At 37.2% G+C, this 23,483-nt stretch overlaps 1 protein-coding gene across 3 annotated transcripts in view; it reads right to left on the bottom strand.

Annotated features, from left to right (window-relative positions):
• Nucleotides 1–23,483, bottom strand: part of TAX1BP1 (Tax1 binding protein 1) — an 83,458-nt gene that overhangs the window by 32,142 nt on the left and 27,833 nt on the right. For all 3 annotated transcript variants that reach the window (XM_070369469.1, XM_005891432.3, XM_070369470.1), the window contains 7 exons: nucleotides 15,443–15,591; nucleotides 15,265–15,355; nucleotides 10,101–10,286; nucleotides 4,659–4,883; nucleotides 3,971–4,117; nucleotides 3,491–3,614; nucleotides 2,125–2,228 (listed from right to left, as the gene is read on the bottom strand). In XM_070369469.1, the coding sequence (XP_070225570.1) occupies nucleotides 2,125–2,228; nucleotides 3,491–3,614; nucleotides 3,971–4,117; nucleotides 4,659–4,883; nucleotides 10,101–10,286; nucleotides 15,265–15,355; nucleotides 15,443–15,591 (1,026 nt within the window). The remainder of the gene's footprint in view (nucleotides 1–2,124; nucleotides 2,229–3,490; nucleotides 3,615–3,970; nucleotides 4,118–4,658; nucleotides 4,884–10,100; nucleotides 10,287–15,264; nucleotides 15,356–15,442; nucleotides 15,592–23,483) is intronic.

Genomic DNA, 23,483 nt, shown 5'->3' with positions numbered 1-23,483 from the left:
GCAAGAACACTAGAGTTGTTTGCCACTTCCTTCTCCAAAAGGAACTACAGAAAGTGAAAGAAGTCGCTCAGTCATGTCCGACTCTTTGCGACCCCATGGACTGTAGCCTACCAGGCTCCTCCATCCATGGAATTTTCCAGGCAAGAGTACTGGAGTGGGTTACCATTTCCTTCTCCAAAAACACCATTAAGGAAATAAAAAGGCAAGCCACAGACTGGGATAAAATCACACATATCAAAGGATTTGTATCTGGAATAAAGAACACAACTCAATAATAAGATGAAAACAATTTTTTAAATGGCAAAAAAATGAACTCTCATAATAAAAAGGAATCAACTACCAATAATAGGCAACTATATAAATAAGTCTCAAAATAACTGTGATGAAAGGGGGCAGGAAAAGAAGAGCGTACATATGATTCCATTTATAGAAACTGTACAAAAGGTAGGCTAATCTACAGTGGCAGAAAGCAAGCCAATGGTTTCCCAGGAAAGGGGAAAGAGGGAGCAATGAGTTGCAAAAGGGTACAAAAAAGATTTGAAGGTAGTGGAAATGTTCATTAGCATGACACTGTGATAGCTCCACAACTATAAATACAGCAAAACTAAACAAACTGCAAACTTTAAATATGTGCAGTTTACTGAATTTCAATTGTACTACAACACACAAGTTTTGAGGTTTTTTAAAATATTCATCCAAAATTTACTGAAAAATAGTTTAGTCCCTTATAAACAACTATTTTGACCTCAAGGGTAATCAATCCTCTACAAAAGGATCTTCTGAAGCAACAAAAATGCTCAGCTTAAAGTCTTATTAAGGATTACATTAAACTATTATTAAGATTGTAACATAAAATATTTTACATTAATTACTGTAGTGTGTTAAGTCATTTCAGTCCTGTCTGACTCTTTGTGACCCTATGGACTATAGCCCACCAGGCTCCTCTGTCCATGGGATTCTCCAGGCAAGAATACTGGAGTGGGTCGCCAAGTCCTCCCCTTCAGATCTTCCTGACCCATGGACCGAACCGTCTCTCTTATATCTCCTGCATTGGTAGGTGGGTTCTTTACTACTACCTGGGAAGCCCAATTACTATAGTAACATTGGGCTAATATGTGAACTTCATTCCACGGCTCTAAAAATTACCCCTTGCCTCTCCACATGTACAGAGAAACAAACACAGAAAAAAATATTTAACTGAACAAACGAAAACCACATACTACACAAAACACCTTTTCCTCCCTTCCCCAAATCAGATACAAATGAGAAGCATTTTCCCTTTGTCCTTTATATACTCCAGAGTGAATGCTACTAGGACAATTGCAAAATTTAAATGTTTTATTATTACAGTTTAATAGAATCAAAATAAATAATAGTAAAGGCAACCATTCACTTGGTTAACATTCCCTTTTCCCACTTTACAAATCTACTCATTTTAGGATGTGGTGAAAGTCTTTGCTATTATTACAGTATATATAGAAAAAAAGAGTACTTTCCTTTTATGCAGTTCAGAGATTTTTCATATATCCTTAGAAGACAGACAACATCCAACATCAATTAATCCCTTGCCCATTATCAAGAGAAGGATATTAGGGGAACAGAAAACAATCACGATTTCCCCACCCACCCCTACAATGTAACATTTGCAGGATCTTAGTACCTCAACCGCAGATCGAACCCACGCCCACAGCAGTGAAAGCACCAAGACCTAATCCACTGGACACCATGGAATTCCCTAGATCATGATTTTACACACATGCCTACATGAATAGGTACACAGAACACCCCCCCACTTCAAAAGTGAAACTAAACATCAGGATACAAGGGTAAAGAAACTCTGAGGGCTTCCCTGGCGGCTCAGTGGTAAAGAATCCCCCTGCAAATGCAGGAGACACCAGTTTGATCCCTGGTGCAGGAAGCTCTCAGAACAACTAAGCCCATGCGCTGCAACTGCAGAGCTTATGTCCTGCAACTACTGGAGCCCGTGTGTCCTAGAGCCACCTCCCGCAACCCCCCTTAAAAAACAAGACAAAGAAACAAACTCTGGGGTACCCAATCAAAACAACAAAGATAAGCTAAGCCATTACATTTGATAAATCTCTTCCTTACAAGGAATTAGTTTACCTGCAAGAGTTGTTTACATTTATTATATTTTTCTGTTTTGTCAGCAATTTCTTTGGTCATTTCAGAGACTTGTCCCTTAGTTAGATTGTCAAAATCTGTCTCAGCTGTAACAAGGCAGAAAATGAGATTACTAAAAATTACTTTGCTCCGTATATTAGCTTTCTGACTTGAAGGTCAGTATACTGTGAAATAAATGGAATTCTAAAGGAGAGAAACATTTATTTTAAAACATTTATTCAAAACCATCTATTCATACACTAAGTAAACAAAGAAGGAACAATATAAACATTAGATGAGAATCTCACTATAGTTTGGCTAGAATCAAGTTCACATTCAATAAAGAAAAAAAATTGCTAGCTAAAAATATTCTAAAATGCCACAAAAATTGTTCTTTATATATTTATTATATAAGATATATAGGAAAGCCACATTCTTTGAGAAAAGATTTTAAGCCATTTTTCTAATCCTTCATAGTATTCAGTAAGTCTTAAGTCAATATAACACCTTTCTTGGTACTTCTATTAATACCGTATAGAAATGAAAGGCAGGATCCTATTTCCACAGCAGCTGAATCTAAACATTTAATAGTATACAAAACTTACATTTATTAAGTCTAAAACATCAAGTGCCCCAAACATTACACAATTAAATATACTTTAATATACTCCAGCATTTATTTTTGTTATTGTGTCATCTTTAACATAAGGTGAAAAAAAGACACTAGGAAAAGTGAAAACCTCGAGTTAATTTAAATTTTCATGTGTTCATGTACTCATTATGTCTCTCTAATCCATTCTAAAAGTTAATAAGCTAATAAAAATTTTAACTTATCCACCAACAGGTGTACTAACAAGGAAAGTACTCTAATGACCTGAAGCAGCCAAAACAAAACAAAAACAAGGCAAGAAAGAAATGTGAATAGAACTAAAGGGATTTTTAAGTTTCCCTCCACAGAACTATACAATTAAAGTGCCATAAATGGTTCAAAAGTCCACACATTTAGGGAAATATTAATTAAAAATTATTTTTTAAATTTGCTATTTTAGCTAGCTAAAATTAAAATTTCAATTCTTAGCTCTTTTCCTACAGACTAAATACTATAAGCATTTGCACTTAAAAACACCAGCTCATCTAATTAACACTTGAGAACGTGCTCACAAAGATAAACATGAGTTTACATTCATATTTTGTATATTTATCCACATGGATGACTTTTAGACCTTACTTTCCCTTTGCCTCAATCCCTGACTTACAAGAATTTTTTACAAGCTCCCTAAAATTCTTACCCATGAAAGAGGCAGTATAAACAAGCATAAATATTTTTCAAGGCAGAACACTTTATACAAAAAGTCTAAAAGATTTCTACCTGTAGAAGGCAGTGGCTTTACATCTACAGTAGAGGCAGTCGCAGCTGGGTCTGTGTTTATTGAGGCATCATTCACTTTCTGCTGACTCCCAATTTTCTTTGTGAAGACACTATTGCTATTAGCCTATTCAAAATTGTTAACAATCAACTGTTAAATGAGTTGCACATCTATCCTTCCCCTTAAGTAACTATGTATCTTATAAATAAATCCTGGAAGTCCATAAAGCTATTGCTGTCTTAAGGGTTAAAGTCTAAAAGTTACACACATCCCTTTACTGACTAAATGTTACAAGAGAACATTTTATTTCTCCAACAAATAAAAATTACCAATTTTTAAAAAAATGTATCACAACAACATTGGGCCAATAATGTGACATAAAGCAGAGAGAAATTATATTCAAAAGGTACAATATTATAAGTCTGATTTTCAAACAAAAATAATGATGAAGGAATTATTTTACTATGATGAATTACACTTACCGATTGATCTGAAAGTTTATTTATTTGTTTTTGGAGCCTTTGGCATTCCTTGAATTTTTCTTTATAATGATCTGCTGCCATCTGAAGACGAAGTTTCAGATCCTCAACTTCTCTTCTCAGTTCATGTTCCAGTGTATCAGTCTTTTCCTAGGAAACAAACTTTTTCTCTAAGAGAAACATAAAAATCTCATATCTCACAATGTGGTAGTAAATCCAACTTCATTTTCCCTTTTTTTGCTCTTGACAATTAATGTTATTTGTTTTGGAGTTTTGGCTACAGAGTCACATTAGCTCTCCTAATAATTTCAGCTTTATATTCCAAGGACTAAGGTTTACTAAAGAAAAAACTAGAAAAGAATCATCTACATCCTGAGAAGTAAGCATTACTATGTTAAATAACCACAGTATCATTTTATGCTGCAAGTAAATAAGAAATTCTAAGCAAAACAATATATACCTGTTATCAAAGCAGTTTTTACTAACCATTAGGAATTTGCTTACAGAAAATTTTCTAAAAACTTGTATTAATTTCAACCGAAGAAGTTACAATGACTAAACAAAATGAATGGAAATTTAAAATTCTGTGACCAGGAATCTGACCTCAATTACTTTAGCATAAGTCATTCTCTTTCATAAGCTTATAATGAGTTTTTGACCAAAATGGAAATTCAAAATTAACTGGCTTTACCTGATCTTTATTCACAGCACTTAGTTTAAGCTCTGCCAGTGCATCAGTTAACTGCTTTTTTACTTTCTCATTTTCCAAGTGTGCAGTATGAAGATCTGCCATTGTTTTATCCCGCACATTTACAGCATCACTAAGTTCTTTAGCCAGAAAGACAGCTTCTTGCCGTGTTGCCTGAATCTGTTCTTCAGCTTTACGAAGTTGCTCCTTTAAAATAAATGTATCTTCCTGAAGAAAGGCAGATAAATGTATTTGTAATTAAACCATTCAAGTAAAAAACAGAAGCAGAAACAATGTTTATTTCTATTTCAACAGATCTAAAATTTTAAATTAAATATTGCTTTTATATTCACAACTGAGATGAAGTATTGTTGTTGTTCGTTCAGTTGCAGTAAGTAGGGTCCAACTCTTTGCAGCCTATGGACTGTAGCACACCAGACTTCCCTGTCGTTCACTATCTCCCAGAGTTTGCTCACTTTCACGTCCACTGAGTCAGTAATGCTATCTAACCATCTTATCCTCTGCCTCCCTCTTCTCCATATATAAGCATATAAAAAATGTGAGATGTGACTTTGTTTTAGAGACCCCCATATAGCAACCGGAGAAGGCAATGGCACCCCACTCCAGTACTCTTGCCTGGAAAATCCCATGGACGGAGGAGCCTGGTGGGCTGCAGTCCATGGGGTCGCGAAGAGTCGGACACGACTGAGCAACTTCACTTTCACTTTTCACTTTCATGCATTGGAGAAGGAAATGGCAACCCACTCCAGTGTTTTTGCCTGGAGAATCCCAGGGACGGGGGAGCCTGGTGGGCTGCCGTCTATGGGGTCACACAGAGTTGGACACGACTGAAGTGACTTAGCACAGCATAGCATAGCATATAGCAGCCCTATGCATTGGCTATCAATACTATCACTATATGTGTAATTCAGGACACTGAAATACAGGAAGTCAAGCAACATAACCAATGCTTACAGTCTTGGCTGAACAGAGACTCAAATGGAGGCTTCTGTCTCGCAGAATCTCTCCAGCTAGAACTACCAACCCTCGTTTTTTATAACTAATAACAGTAATTATAAAAACCTCATTGTAACTCTAAAAATTTTGGTTAAAAAAACGTTTCCTATGATCTAACCTGTAATTAGCACCTTTCTCCAAACCTAAAAGTATCTTTGAAAAGTTAAAATCGCCACTTTCTGTAATATAAACAAGACAATATGAGCTCAATAAATCTAGCTTATTCCAACATTCCTTTTTATTCTAGAAATAAACTCATAAAGAGTGCAACCATTCTGTTTTTAAATTGTTAGCTCCTTAGAAGGAAATGTATATGATTATTTATGTAATGCTGGGTGAAGAAAATCTTTCTAGTATAACATTAATAAAGATAATATATAAATGTTATCAGTTTCTATATGCCAGAAAGGGGAAAAAGCATTGAAACTATTTTCTAACCCATAAAAAATGAAAATATTAAAAAAAAAAAGAAAATATTTTAAACAAAAGAAAAAAGAAATTTGGAGAAAGGTATGGATTTCTTTAAATAGCTATTATGCATAGAAAAAAATGTTCAACTCATCAACAGTCCAAGAAGGTAAAACAAATACCATTCCTCTTCTTTCAAACTAAGACTGAAAACCAATTAACTCTAATATTTGGATGGTTTAGGAAAATTAGCACATCTGCAAATATGTGGGCTCATTATTATCTACAAGTGATACAGCCTTTATCAGATTTTTGAAACATTCATCAACACCTTTGAAAAACACATGGCTTTTCATCTTTTATTTTCATGAGTTCCTAAATACAGCTTTAGTTTGGCAGGGTTAGTTTTGCAGGGATTAAGTAAAATATTATGAAAAATTATTAAAAATAAAAAATCTCTAACAATATGAGAATTTTGTTATAAACTATGATATACCCTCCATAAAATGAAAACCTATGCAGCCATTACTAGCAGTAGTATATGTCATACACTGTTGATATATTAATTTTTTGGAAAGGCATTTGAATTAATTATGAAAATTTAAAACCTCAAACTGGCAACTGTCCTTTGAGCAATTTATTCCACAGATTTATACATGTGCCTAGATACTGTACAAGAATGTTTACTGCACCATGCTTTTATAATACCTAAGGATTGTACACAACTAAAAAACATTACATCAGTTCAGTTCATAAACCACATAAAACTATTCCAATTATAATGAATAAATCAAATTAAATTTATATAACATAGTATTATATACCCTTTTTTTTTTTTTTTAAGTGGGAAGATCTCTATGAACTGATAGGGAATGATTTCCCATCTATATATAGTTCAATGAAGAAAAGCAAAGGAAAAAAGAGTATAAACAATATCCCCCTTTAAAGAAAGGGGCCTTCCCTTGTGGCTCAGATGGTAAAGAATCCACATGCAATGTGCAAGACCTGGGTTCGATCCCTGGGTTGGGAAGATGCCCTGGAGAAGGGAAAGGCTACCCACTCCAGTATTCTGGCCTGCAGAATTTCATGGACTGTAGAGTCTATGGGATCACAAAGAGTCGGACACAACTGAGCCACTTTCACTTAAAGAAAGGAGACAGAGAAGGCTATGTGCATGCACACACATGCACCAAGTTTATTTTTGTAAAAACAAACATGAAGGATATACTAGAAACTAATGAAAATATTTTACCTATGAAAACAGGTAAGAAAGGGTTTTTATAATTTATTTTTAATTGGAGGATAATTACAATATTGTGTTGGTTTCTGCCATACATCAACATGAATCAGTCACAGGTATACATATGTTCCCTCCCTCTTGAACCTTCCTCCCACCCCCCCAATGCTGAAGCTGAAACTCCAATACTTTAGCCACCTGATGCGAAGAACTGACTCACTGGAAAAGACCCTGATGCTGGGCAAGACTGAAGGCAGGAGAAGGGGACAACAAAGGATGAGATGGTTGGATGGCATCACCAGCTCGATGGACATGGGTTTGAGCAAGCTCCGGGAGTTGGTGATGGACAGGGAAGCCTGGCGTGCTGCTGTCCACAGGGTCGCAAAGAGTCAGACATGACTGAGCGACTGGACTGACTGAAGTCTCTACGTCCTTAGTGAAATATATTTTAAGATAAAATCTGGAAAAATCTTAGTTTTTATTTAGCAGAGATACTGATAGAAATGGTGTTGAGATAATAATTCTGAAACTAATGGTGCGTGCAGCTAGTTGAAAAGTTAAAGTGTTAGTCACTCAATTGTGTCTGACTCTTTGCTGGTCCATGGGCTGTATAGCCCTCCAGGCTCCTCTGTCCATGGGATCCTCCAGGCAAGAATACTGGAGTGAGTAGCCATTTCCTTCTTCAAGGGATTTTCCTAACCCGGAGATCAAAACCCAGGTCTCCTGCATCGCATGAAGATTATCATCCAAGCCACCAGGGAAGCTGGTTAAACAACATGAATAAATATAATGTTTGAAAGCTGCGGGGGCTTCCCTGATAGCTCAGTTGGTAAAGAATCCACCTGCAATGCAGGAGATACCGGTTCAATTCCTGGGTCAGGAAGATCCACTGGAGAAGGGATAGGCTACCCACTCAAGTATTCTTGGGCTTCCCTTGTGCCTAGCTGGTAAAGAATCTGCCTGCAAAGCAAGAGACCTGGGTTCCATCCCTGGGTTGGGAAGATCCCCTGGAGAAAGGAAAGGCTACCCACTCCAGTATTCTGACCTGGAGAATTCCATGGACTGTATAGTCCATGGGGTCGCAAAGAGTCGGACACAACTGAGCGACTTTCACTTTTGGAAGCTGGGAGAAGGTATACATAAGTATGGAAAGGAAGAAGATAAAGAAGACCCCTAGGAAGTACTGGATTTGAATTGGAGACATCAATATAAATTTAAGACTTAAAATATCTAATTAAAGCACAAAGTAGCAAAAGGATTCAGTTCTTGGTTTCGAAATACCTTTCTCGAATGTAAAAAAAAAATCAGGCTCTTTGGAAAAATTGGTAATACCAGATTTAGGTCTGAACCTAAAACTAAAACCTAACACAAAGTTCTAACCACAAAACAAGGAAGTATTCAAAGCATTAGGGGGAATATATCAGAAAGATACAAATGTAGGTCTGGAAAGGCTCCCCCCTAGCTATAGGACAACTTAAGTATAAAAAAGAATGATGATGTATAATGTATAATATACTGAACAAAAAATAATCAGGGAGTCTACAGTGATTAAAAAAAAAGGAATAGAACAAAAGGGAACCACCTCATTATAAAAGAATACCTACGAACACAGAGGGAATGACAATTTTTTAAATATCCACTTTGCAATCATTAATGTAATAACTGATACAGGTAAGGATCATTGAAATATAAAAAACACTGGTCAAAGAGTATTGCGGAGTAGGATGTTCACATGATCTCAAAGTATTACCCGAGATTATCCAATAAATCACAAAGAAGGAAAGACACCAACGTAACGGAGAGATAAGCAGACATAACTTCAAACAACAGATTAAACCTATCATCAGAAAGAAAGGAACTGGTATTATATGACTTCTGATGTAACTGCAACAGAATGTACAAACGATCTTTTTCTTGCCAAAAATATCTAACTGGAATCTAGTCATGAGGAAACAATAGACAAAACTAGAATATAGAACACTCTCTCAGACCAGTCTGAATTCTTCAAAACTATCAATGTCATCACAGACAAAAGGTTTAAGGACACTGTTCTGTAAAGCAGACCAAGAATATAACAATAATCATTAATGTATGGTTTCTGACTACCCAGCATCAAGAAATTTTAAAGAAGGTTTTACAATATAAGTGGACTAATTTCAATGTGGACTAAAACTACATATGTGTGTGTGTGTGCGTGCCTGCGTGTGCACACGCGTGCTGTCGTGTCCAACTCTTCTGTGACCCCATGGACTCTTTTGCGACCACATGGACCAGCAAGATCCTCTGGACCTGGAATTTTTCCAGGCAAGAATACTGGAGTGGGTTGCCATTTCCTATACTCTAGGGGATCTTCCCAACCCAGGGATCAAACCCACGTCTCGAGTCTCCTGCACTGGCAGATGGATTCTTTAACACTAGCACCACCTGGGAAGCCCCATATACAAGTATGACTATTATCATATCAATATAAAATTTCTTAGGTTACATTTCTTATGTATTATGGATCTACAACAGAATGTAACTGTTGATAAGAGAGACTTTCAAAAATATTTAGGATGAAATGTCAATGCCTACAACTGACATATAAATAGGGGAGATAAAGGTGGCAAAATACTGAAGGATATATGTATTCAATTTTCTGTTCTTTCAACTCTTCTGTAAGTCTGAACTTTTTCCAAAACAGAAGTTGAGGGGAGTTAAAGACAAAAAATAAAAACACACTGCATACATTTAACAGGGATAATACTTTACAGTCTTCAAATGCGTATTGCAAAAGTACTTACCTTACTTGAGGTTGTAAGCAAGAAGGTCCTTTGCAGATTCTCCTTTTCAGCCAATGAGAACTGTAGTCTGCTAATCTCTTCTTTGAAATGAGTAATCATGTTTTCTTTGTTCCCATCTAAATTCTTTAAAGTCTGGACCTCTGACACAAGCTTGGTATTTTCTATTTCTGTATTCTTCAAATGTACCTGTAACAGTGATTGAAAATGCCAAGAATATTCTTTCTAACTCCATAGCCTAAGTTCCTCAATAATTTAAAGTATCACTATTTATCTCTAACCCAAATATGATCAAGGAAAAGAAAGACTCACTAAGCAAGGAATCAGGAAAGCAAATTTTGCCAAATGATTACCCAAGTATATGGAAGCAGAACACAACTTTTCTAAGTTTTGCTATTGTTTTAGTTTTCCACAGAGATTAATTCTAAGGTCTAACATTACCTGATCTCCAAAATCTTCCCTTTTACTAATTTTACATTATTTCTTTTTAAAATTACAAATGAATTTGGTTGTTCTTTTGGGGAAACATGTTACAGGCATATTCATATATAAAGGCATGACCAGATTCAAGAAAATCAAAGTACATTCAAGAACGATACCGTAAACAATTAAATTTCTTGCTTATGGAAAAAGTACTATGTCATTTACCTCCTATGTGCCTAAAAATATATTTATTGACTAATTAACCCAACTATATTGATTTTTCCCAGGAACTCTGGCTGCTGCTATTCACAGTACATATGCAAATCAAATTCTATAACTGAAATTATAAAGAGTACAAGTATCTTTAAAATTTAAACTGCAGTTGAAAGTAGTTTTTAAAAAAATACTGTATGCAACTGCATACTGCAACTTTCAACTGCAGTATGCAACTGCAACTTTCCTAAGATATCAGTATTATTAATATTTCCCTTTTTCACAAAATCTGTTCAAAAACCAAATATTCTATTTGGGCACTACTCCTTGAAGAGTCAAACCATAAAATCATCCATCAGTGAGTCTTTACTATTTTATCTCCTGTTCTCTCTCCTCTCTCTCTCTCTCACACACACACACACTCTCTCTCTCTCTCTCATGCTCTGAAGATGGTTGTTCCAAGAAACAGAATGGGTATAACCCATAAACATGCAAAATGTTTCTATGTTCTGCAGTGAGGTGCAGAGTAGACCTGTTTTTTTTTTTTTAATTTTCAAAGCAAAAATTTTTAAAGATTAAAAAAGAATTAACCAACCCCCAAAATAAGAGGGAGACAACTGTAGTTTTGTGGTATAGTTTGAAATAAGGGAGCCTAATATCTCCAGCTGTTTTTCTCCAGACTGTTTTGACTATTCAGGGTCTTTTGTTTTCCCATACAGATTTTAGAATTATTTATTCTAGTTCTGTGAAAAAATATCATTGATATGTTGATAGGAATGCACTGAATCTGTAGATTGGGTAGTATGGTCATTTTAACAATGTTAATTCTTCCAATCCATGAGCACAGTGTATCTTTCCATATGTGTTACCTTCATATTTTTTTTTTTTTCATCACTGTCTGTTTTCTCACTACAGGGCTTTTACTCATTAGATTTATTCCTAGATATTTTACCCTTTTTGACTGTAAATAGGATTGTTTTAATTTCTCTTTCCAAGAGTTTGCTGTTAGTATACAGAAATGCAGATGATTATTATTATTCTATATATTATTTTTGTATCTTGCAACCTGACCAAACCCAATGATGAACAGCAGGTTTTCAGTGGCATCTTTAGGGTTTTCTGTATAATGTCATCTGTAAACAGTGACAGTTTTACTACTTCCTTTGCAATTTGAATTCCTTTTCTTTGTCTGATCACGATGGCTATGACTTCCAATACTATGCTGAATAAAAGTGATGAGAGTGGGTATTTTTGTCTTGTTCCTGATCTTTTAGGAAGTACTTTTCAAGCTTTTCGCCATTGAGTACATTATGATGTTAGCTGTGGCCTTGTATATGACTCATTATGTTGAGGTATGTTCTTTCTTAACCACTTCGTTGAGAAGTTTTATCACAAACATGTTGAATTTTGACAACAGCTTTTCCTGCATCTACTGAGATGATCATATAATCTTTATTTTTTTAATGCAGGATATCACAGTAACTATACTTTGTATACCACAAAGCTAGAGTAATCAAAACAGTATGGTAGTGGACAAAACCAGACACACTGATCAATAGAACAGAGAGCCCAGAAATGAACCCCACTTATATAAGCAATTAGTCTATGACAAAGGAGGCAAGAATATTACAACAGGGAAAAGAAAATTTCTTCAACAAACTTGTGTTGGGGAAACTAGACAGCTACATGCAAAAGAATCAAGCTAAACTACTTTCTCACACCATATATGTAAAAATAAACTCAAAATGGATTAAAGACTTAAATGTAAAACCTGAAACCATAAAACTTCTAGAAGAAAACAAAGGCAGTAGATTGTTTGATATCAGTCTAAGCAAAAAATTTTGGATATGCCTCCTCAGGCAAGGGAATCAAAGGCAAAAATAAAGTAAATCGTACTACATCAAACTAAAAAGCCTTTCCCCAGCAAAGGAAACTATCAACAAAATGAAAAGGACACCTACTGAATGGGAAAAGATATCTGAAGTGATATATCCAACCAACATGGAGTTAATATGCAAAATATACAAAGAGCCCATACAACTCAATATCAAAAAACAGGCAGAGAACCTGAACAGGCATTTCTCCAAAGAAGACATACAGAAGATCAACAAGCAAATGAAAATGTGTTCAAGATCACTAATCATCAACGAAATACAAATCAAACACCTCATCTCAATGATACATCACCTCAGTCTTGAGAATGGCTACTAACAAAAAGACAACAAATAACAAGTACTGGTAAGAATGTGGAGAAAAGGGAACCCCTCTGCACTGCTGGTGGGAATGTAAATTGGTGCAGTCACTATGGAGAAACAGTAGGGAGATTCCTCAAAAAGTTAAAAAGTAGAACCATATGATCCAGCAATTCCACTCCTGGATATTTATCTGAAGAAAACAAAATACTAATTTGAAAAGATATAAGTACCCCTATGTTTACTGCAGTATTATCTACAATAGCCAAGATATTAAAGCAACCTAAGTGCTCATCAATAGATGAAAGGATAAAGAAGATGCTGTGTGTATGTGTACACACACACACAGGTGTATTACTCAGCCATAAAAAAAAGAAAAACTTTGCCATGTGCAACAACAATATGGAAGGACCTAAGTGAAATAAATCAAAGACAAATACCATACTATTTCATTTACGTGTGTTATCTAAAAAACAGAACAAATGAACATAAAAAAGAATGACAGATGAAGAAAACTAACAAGTGGTTGCTGGCTGGGGGATGAGAGAAACAGGTGAGGAAGATTAACAGGTACATAGTTATAAAAACAGAATCAGTCACAGGTATGAAATATATAGCATGTTGAATATAGTCAATAATCATGCAATACCTTTGTATGGTGACAGGTGGTAGCTAGAATTATTGTGATCATTTTGAAATGTATAAAAATATAAAATCACAATGCTATGCACCCAGAACTAAATATAGTTTTGTGTGGGTCAAATTAAACTTCAAAAACAAACTCATGGAAAAAAAACAGGTCAGATTTGTGGTTACCTGAGACAGAGAGTGAAGAGAGGTGGCGTTAGACAAACTAATCAAAAGGTACAAACTTCCAGTTAAAAGATAAATAAGTATTAGGGATATAACATATCACACAGTAACTAAAATTAACACCACTGTAAGTTATATATGAAAGTTATTGAGAGTAAATCCCTAGAGTTCCCATCACCAGGGCAAAAAATCTTTTATATGAGATGATGAATGTTCACTAAACTTATTGTGGTAATCATTCCATGATATACACCATTATGCTTATGCCATAAACTTATAAGTACTGTATGTCAATGGTATCTCAATAAAAATGAAGGAAAAAAAAAAGGTGATTCTCAGAAAAGATTTGGAATTTCATACTTGGGTACCCAATGATGGCACAGAGCTTATCAACAGATATAAATAAGTGAATAGTTATTTTTTAATAAGAAGAAGGGGAAAACCTACTGGCAATAAATAAATCATATTCTACATTTTTAGTACAAATTGAGACGAGACTCTCAAATACTGAATATATGAAGTTATGCTTTATTTTTAACATATACCATAATTATATAAATGAGTGCTGTTCTCTTCTAATAAAGAGATTAAATCTATCCAAGTAATACTTAACTCAGAATGTTCTTGAAATTCCTAATCTTGAACTGCCTTCAAGAACTGCTTCAAGTCCCAATATGTATCCACAATATTGACAACTAACACTCACTATCCTATTTTAGAGCTGCTTAAACAGGAAAGGAGAAAAAACTCTGAAAGGTGAAGATTTGTCTACAGAATCCTTTTTTAAAATGAAAGTCTCTTAGATATTTCCAAAAGGCAAACTAAAATATGATCATCACTGAAATAAATTAATCCTCTCACTAACATTTATATACTCTTAAAAGGGGAAAATTAGTTGCACAAATCCTGATCAACGGCTATCTTATTACCATTAAAAATCTCTGACTTATTATACATTACCTGCTAAGTATCTAAAATACCAGTAACTTAAACTTCCTGAAAACTTTTAGGGACTATACACAATGAGGTAGTTTTAAAATATATCCCTAAATCCTTTGATTCTCCTCTCTTAAAGAAGTGGAGCCTAATTCCCCTCTCCAGTATCAGCTGGAGTGACTTGCTTCTAATTAGTAAGATAAAGAAGAAGCATCAGTGCACAACTTGCAGACCAAGTCATAAAATGTATTGATTTCCTCCTTCTCTCCCTTGTATGGCTCACTCTGAGAGAAGTTGATTGCCATACTGTGGGGACATTCAAACAGCCACTGAAGAGGCAACATTCCAAGAAACTGAAGGACCTCCTGCCAAAAGTCATGTAAGCGAGCCACTCTGACAGCACATCCCCCAGTTCTAACTGAGAGCCTTTAGTGGACTTCAGCCCTTGCCAACATCTTGATTGCAACTACACAAGAGACTCTGAGCCAGAACCACTCAGCTAAATTGCTCCCAAATTCCTGAACACTAAGTTTTGGGGCAATATGCTACACAGCAAAAGATAACTAATAAAAATGTAAGGAATAAATTACCTTATAAAGTTCCTTCTCATCCTTTTCTGTCTTCAACTGACATTCAAGTTGTTCTCTTTCACACTGTGCCTTTTTGAGTTTGTCCTTTAAACTGAGTTAAAGTCAAATAACATTAACATAAACAACTGTCTTAAAACATTTTTAAAACATGAAGATGTTTTTAAAATATTAGAAATACCTGTCTAATTCAGTTTCTTTTTCAATCGCTTTATGAGTCACTGACACAATATCTTCTTCAAGCTGGAGAGCTTTGGACGTAACATCATTGTATCTCTTCTTAAATTCTTCATTTTCCATTTTTAAACTTTGTGAGACTTTAGTAAGAGCCTTAGAAACAATAATAAAATATTTTGAGAAACAAAAACATAATCAGAAATACAAATTTGTATATTTCTAAGAAATCTATCCTTAAAATTTTAATCCCTCATTTGTCCCCTCCAAACTTTATAAGAATAAAAACTAAAATGTTATGTTATGTATGTTACCTGAAATGGTAACATACAATAAACTTTTTAAATACTAAATTAAACAATTACTAACTTTTCTCCTGGACTTTTCACACACTCTGTGGGATGATTTCAGGCCTTTCTCCACCAGAGGACAGGCAATGAAAGTGAGGAGAACTTGAAAATTAGTCACTTTTTTTTTTTTTTTTTTTTTACACATCTTGCTTTCTACTGTTACTCCAATGACAAAACAGTTTTCATGATATTAACCAAGGTTAACACCCACTTCTTCTAGCATAAGTCACTAAGCACCACTGATAATTATGAAAATACAATGGGTACTGTGAAAGTGTTAATTGCTTAATCATGTCTGAATCGTTGCAACCCCACTGACTGTAGCCCACCAGGATCCTCTGTTCATGGAATTCTCCAGCAAAGAATACTAGAGTGGGAAGTCACTCCCTTCTCCAGAGGATCTTCCTGATCTAGGCACTGAACTCAGGTTTCCCACCTTGCAGGCAGATTCTTTACCATCTTAAACAGATAACTAAAAAATCTTATCACGTCAATTTAGACAAGAGATCGGTGCACTAAGCAAGGGCAGCTGCGACCAGCGCACTAAGCGCGGGCGCAAGCGTGGCCAAGAGGAGCTACCCCACGTCCGAGGTCAGGAGCAGAAGCCGGGAGGACCCCATGCCCGAGGAGAGGCGGCCAAGAGGAGTTACCCCACGTCCGAGGTCAGGGGTAGCGGCTGAGTGCCAGGCTGCGACGGCGCAGGAACGGCCGAGGGGAAATACCCCGCGTCCGAGGTCAGGGGGGGCGGCCGGCAGGAGCTACCCCACGTCTAAGGAGCGGTGGCTGCGCGGGCGAAGGAGGGCCTAGAGGAGCTATCCCACGTTGAAGGTCAGGAAAGGCGGCAGTGAGGAGATACCCCTAGCCCAAGGTAAGGAGCAGCGGCTGAGCTTTGCTGGAGCAGCCGTGAAGAGATACCCCATGCCCTAGGTAACAGAAACCCAAGTAAAACGGTAGGTGTTGCAAGAGGGCATCAGAGGACAGACACACTGAAACCATACTCACAGAAAACTAGTCAATCTAATCACACTAGGACCACAGCCTTATCTAACTCAATGAAACTAAGCCATGCCCATGGGGCTACCCAAGACAGGTGGGTCATGGTGGAGAGGTCTGACAGAATGTGGTCCACTGGAGAAGGGAATGGCAAACCATTTCAGTATTCTTGCCTTGAGAACCCCATGAACAGTATGAAAAGGCAAAATGATAGGATACGGAAAGAGGAACTCCTCAGGTCAGCAGGTGCCCAATATGCTACTGGAGATCAGTAGAGAAATAACTCAGAAAGAATGAAGGGATGGAGCCAAAGCAAAAACAATACGCAGTTGTGGATGTGACTGGTGACAGAAGCAAGGTCCGATGCTGTAAAGAGCAATACTGCATAGGAACCTGGAATGTCAGGTCCATGAATCAAGGCAAATTGGAAGTGGTCAAACAAGAGATGATGGCAAGAGTGAATGTAGACATTCTAGGAATCAGTGAACTAAAATGGACTGGAATGGGTGAATTTAACTCAGATGACCATTATATCTACTACTACGGGCAGGAATCCCTCAGAAGAAATGGGAGTAGCCATCATAGTCAACGAAAGAGTCCAAAATACAGTACTTAGATGCAATCTCAAAAACGACAGAATGATCTCTGTTCGTTTCCAAAGCAAACCATTCAATATCACAGTAATCCAAGTCTATGCCCCAACCAGTAATGCTGAAGAAGCTGAAGTTGAATGGTTCTATGAAGACCTACAAGACCTTTTAGAACACCCAAAAAAGATGTCCTTTTCATTATAGGGGACTGGAATGCAAAAGTAGAAGTCAAGAAACAACTGGAGTAACAGGCAAATTTGGCCTTGGAATACGGAATGAAGCAGGGCAAAGGCTAATAGAGTTTTGCCAAGAGAACGCACTGGTCATAGCAAACACCCTCTTCCAACAACACAAGAGAAGACTCTACACATGGACATCACCAGATGGTCAACACCAAAATCAGACTGATTATATTCTTTGCAGCCAAAGATGGAGAAGCTCTAGAGAGTCAGCAAAAACAAGACTGGGAGCTGACTGTGCCTCAGATCATGAACTCCTTATTACCAAATTCAGACTTAAATTGAAGAAAGTAGGGAAAACCACTAGACCATTCAGGTATGACCTAAATCAAATCCCTTATGGTTATACAGTGGAAGTGAGAAATAGATTTAAGGGCCTAGATCGGATAGAGAGAGTGCCTGATGAACTATGGACGGAGGTTCGTGACACTGTACAGGAGACAGGGATCAAGACCATCCCCGTGGAAAAGAAATGCAAAAAGGCAAAATGGCTGTCTGGGGAGGCCTTACAAATAGCTGTGAAAAGAAGAGAAGTGAAAAGCAAAGGAGAATAGCAAAGATATAAGCATCTGAATGCAGAGTTCCAAAGAATAGCAAGAAGAGATAAGAAAGCCTTCCTCAGCGATCAATGCAAAGAAATAGAGGAAAACAATAGAATGGCAAAGACTAGAGATCTCTTCAAGAAAATTAGAGACACCAAGGGAACATTGCATGCAAAGATGGGCTCAATAAAGGACAGAAATGGTATGGACCTAACAGAAGCAGAAGATATTAAGAAGAGGTGGCAAGAATACACAGAACAACTGTACAAAAAAGAGCTTCACGACCCAGATAATCACAATGGTGTGATCACTCATCTAGAGCCAGACATCCTGGAATGTGAAGTCAAGTGGGCCTTAGAAAGCATCACTACAAACAAAGCTAGTGGAGGTGATGGCATTCCAGTTGAACTATTTCAAACCTGAAAGATGATGATGTGAAAGTGCTGCACTCAATATGCCAGCAAATTTGGAAAACTCAGCAGTGGCCACAGGACTAGAAAAGGTCAGTTTTCATTCCAATCCCCAAAAAAGGCAATGCCAAAGAATGCTCAAACTACCGCACAATTCCACTCATCTCACATGCTAGTAATCAAAATTCTCCAAGCCAGGCTTCAGCAATGCATGAACCGTGAACTTCCAGATGTTCAAGCTGGTTTTAGAAAAGGCAGAGGAACCAGAGATCAAATTGCCAACATCCACTGGATCATAGAAAAAACAAGAGAGTTCCAGAAAAACATCTACTTCTGCTTTATTGACTATGCCAAAGCCTCTGACTGTGTGGATCACAATAAACTGTGGAAAATTCTTCAAGAGAAGGGAATACTAGACCACCTGACCTGCCTCTTGAGAAACCTATATGCAGGTCACCAACAGTTTGAACTGGACATGGACAACAGACTGGTTACAAATAGGAAAAGGAGTACATCAAGGCTGTATATTGTCACCCTGCTTATTTAACTTATATGCAGAGTACATCATGAGAAACGCTGGGCTGGAAGAAGCACAAGCTGGAATCAAGATTGCCAGGAGAAATATCAATAGCCTCAGATATGCAGCTGGCACCACCCTTATGGCAGAAAGTGAAGAAGAACTAAAGAGCCTCCTGATGAAAATGAAAGAGGAGAGTGAAAATGTTGGCTTAAAGCTCAACATTCAGAAAACTAAGATCATGGCATCTGGTCCTATCACTTCATGACAAATAGATGGAAACAGTGTCAGACTTTATTTTTGGGGGCTCCAAAATCACTGCAGATGGTGACTGCAGCCATGAAATTAAAAGATGCTTACTCCTTGGAAGGAAAGTTATGACCAACCTAGATAGCATACTCAAAAGCAGAGACATTAGTTTGCCAACAAAGGTCCGTCTAGTCAAGGCTATGGTTTTTCCAGTGGTCATGTATGGATGTGAGGGTTGGACTGTGAAGAAAGCTGAGCGCCGAAGAATTGATGCTTTTAAACTGTGGTGTTGGAGAAGACTCTTGAGAGTCCCTTGGACTGCAAGGAGATCCAACCAGTCCATTCTAAAGGAGGTCAGCTCTGGGTGTTCTTTGGAAGGAATGATGCTAAAGCTGAAACTCCAGTACTTTGACCACCTCATGAGAAGAGTTGACTCATTGGAAAAGACCCTGATGTTGTCAAACATTGAAGGCAGGAGAAGAAGGGGACAACAGAGAATGAGATGGATGGATGGCATCACCGACTCAATAGACATGAGTCTGAGTTAACTCCAGGAGTTGGTGATGGAGAGGGAGGCCTGGTGTGCTGCGATTCATGGGGTCGCAAAGAGTCGGACACGACTGAGCAACTGAATTGAACTGAAGAGGTCCACACTAGACAGAGCCATTATATGAGAGATCTTTCACGTTCTCTCACTCATGTACTTATGGTAACTCCCAAATGCCTGGTAACGTTTCAAGGTACCCTACACCTTGCTGTTTACTCACGAAGTCATGTCTAACTCTTTGTGACTCCATAGACTGTAGCCTGCAAGGCTGGAGTGGGTTGCCATTTCCTTCTCCAGGGAATCTTCCTGACCCAGGGATCAAACCCACATCTCCTGCATTTCAGGCAGATTCTTTACCCTACCTGATTTGTGAAACTTAAGAATCAAAACAATATGAATATAAACAAGAGTTCATAACAAGCTCCTCATATTGTTTAAGCAATATTGTTTAAAAGTGAAGTCGCTCAGTCATCTCCGACTCTTTGCGACCCCGTGGACTGTAACCCACCAGGCTCCTCCGTCCATGGGATTCTCTAGGCAAGAATACTGGAGTGGATTGCCATTTCCTTCTCCAGGGGATCTTCCCAACCCAGGGATCGAACTTAGGTCTCCTCCAGGGCAGGCAGACGCTTTAACCTCTGAGCCACCATATTGTTTGAGTACCACCCAAAAAAATTTGGTTTCAAAATATCTTGAAGGACATCTTAAATTACCAATATTCAAGTTAAGAATGTAATTTATTTTATGAAAACATTCCATTCATAGATGGAATTCACCAAAAGATTATGAACTAATTAGAAAACTTAACAGGGTCATAGCCCATTTTAGTCCTATTTGAAAAACAGGATTCAGGAGCATTGGTTCTCTGAGCCTCAGTTTTCAATCTTCTAATTTCAAATATATATCCAGCACTTCAAAACAAAAACCAGAACACAATGAATAAATACACAAACTGCTAATTTTTACACAAGTCTAATAAATGTAAAGTGAAAGTCACTCAGTCATGTCAGACTCTCTGCGACCCATGGACGCATGAATTCTCCAGGTCAGAATAGTGGAGTGGGTAGCCCTTCCCTTCAGGGAATCTTCCTAACCCAGGGATCGAACCCAGGTCTCCCGCATTGCAGGGGGATTCTTTACCAGCTGAGCCACAAGGGAAGCCCAAGAATACTGGAGTGGGTAGCCTATCCCTTCTCCAGCAGATCTTCCAGACTCAGAATCAAACCAGGGTCTCCTGCATTGCAGGCAGATTCTTTACCAACTGAGCTATCAGGGAAGCTAATGAGATATCATTTGACATTAAAAAGAATGAAATACTGATCCATACTATAAAATGGGTGAACCCTGAAAGCATTGTAACTGCAAGAAGCTAGTTCCAAAAGTATACAATTTAATGGTTTTTAATATATTTACAGACTTGTGCAACCATTACCATAACCTAGTTTTAGAACATTTTCATCACCCCCAAAAGAAACCCTTTACCTACTTATGGTCACTGTTTCCCACCAGTCCCAGGCAACCACTAATCTAAATATCTATAGATGTGCATATTTTGTACATTGCATAAATGATCTATCTTAATAGTCTTTCAGATACTCAGCAGTTTATATACTCATACTTTAAAACTATTATACGAAGACTGTTTTTTACAATTCATACCACAGATTTTAAACCAGATTTCACACCAGATTTTAAACAGGTGCCAAGAAATGTCACAGATTTTATAAGTCACTCAACTAACCCAGGTTTAAAAGTTTCTGAGCTATTCTAATGCCCAGCAGGCCTGCCTGATTAAGATGGAGACTATAATTTTGGAAGTAAAAAGCAAATTCATAAAGAACTAGAAGCCCCATGACTAACAGCAAAGAGGAAGTAGCTCTCCTAGCAAGCATATTATTTTATCCCCAGAAATAAGCAACTGCCAAAATATAACTCAGAATTGTTTGTATATAACATTATATAAACATGCTTTTAAAATCTGGGGAAAATGTTGTCAATTCTTACTCCTCTTGGATGACATTATTTTATTTCTTCATTGATTATGAAAATTAATATAACAATATTAGCTGAAGTTAGTGAGAATCTATTATTCAACAAATACCATTCTAAGTCTTTTTGTCACCATTTTCTATAGAATAACTTAAAAAAAAAAAAAATCACTTCCACATATCTATCTTCCCAGATTGTATATTCCAATGGAAGAACAGTAGCAAGGAAGAAGTCCCCTTCATGATGGGTGACTGTCATCAAGATTTGTGAGTTGCCATAAACTTCCAAAGATTTCTTCTGGGTACCTTAGCCACAGTCTCCTACAAATTATGCTTCATTAATCCCCTGACCTCAGTCTACCATTTTCTCAACCCACGTCTGTCAGCATAATCTTTAGTCTTATCTATAGTGCTTAACCCGTCACCTGGACAGCAGAGAGAACCTAAGACTGTTTAAATTTCAGGTAATACTCAACTGAACCAGAAAAATGGTCTGATGTACATGAGTAATTTCACACAATTGAAGGCCTCTCTTTCTGCCATTCCTACTCTCTAAATCATCCATTCTTCCCATTTGGATTTCAAGGTGAACAGCGTCTAACATCAAAGGCCATACTTCAGGGTATTCTTGATCTCACAGGCTAGGTACAGGTTGTAATGGGCCATTTTGGAAAACTGCCAAATTCAGGTAACAGCAAGAGAAATGTGTGAAGAATAGAAAGAAAAGGGTTAGAACTATACAAAGGACAGCAAGAGAGTTACAACAACTGGATTAAAAATTTACCTGGATGTTCTAATAGTCAAGCTAGGCACATATAATGAGATTTTATTATAACATTTATAATACTTGGGTATACCTACTTAAAAAGTTCAAATTTAAAAAGTGGTTCCTTAGAATTCCCTGGAGGTGGTTAAAAGACTCCAAGCTTCCACTGAGAGAAGCACGGATTCAATCACTGGTCAGGGAACTAAGATTCCACATGTTACACCACCCTCCTTCCCACCCCTCCCCACCAAAAATGGTTCTTTAACCAGAGTATCTACCCCTACTGTAGGACTGCAATTACTCCCCAGGAATAAAATTGGGAGAATAACTGTGTATTTTAAACTAAAAAGGCTAATAGTAATAAGGACAAAAGACTTGACAGATGTTTATAAGGAGACAAGGAGGACATGGCAACCCACTCCAATATTCTTGCGTGGAGAATCCAATGGGCAGAGGAACCTGGTAGGTTATAGTCCATGGGGTCGCAAAGAGTCAGACACAACTAAGCTACTAATCCATAAGGAAATAAACAACTGTACACACTGCCTGATATTATGTTTACCCTCTAATTCAAGCAATCCTCAAACAGAATAAGGTTAATCTTTTTTGTTTGAGCCCTATCTGTATATCACCTCTGCTCAAGCGTACAATATACAATCACTCCACTAGAGTATAAAATGGCTCAATCAACAATTATTAAGCAACTGTTCTAGGTCTTGCTGCACAAAAGAATAACTGGGAGAGGGGGATAAATTGAGAGGTTGAGACATATACATTACTATATCCATGTAATGGCCTACATGGGCAAACAATCTAATAAAGAAAAAGTAGATATATGTGTAACCAACTGACTTTGC

This window comes from Bos mutus, chromosome 4 (assembly GCF_027580195.1).
Source record: "Bos mutus isolate GX-2022 chromosome 4, NWIPB_WYAK_1.1, whole genome shotgun sequence".
Classification (NCBI taxonomy): Eukaryota; Metazoa; Chordata; class Mammalia; order Artiodactyla; family Bovidae; genus Bos; species Bos mutus.
This window is presented reverse-complemented; position numbering and strand designations above follow the sequence as displayed.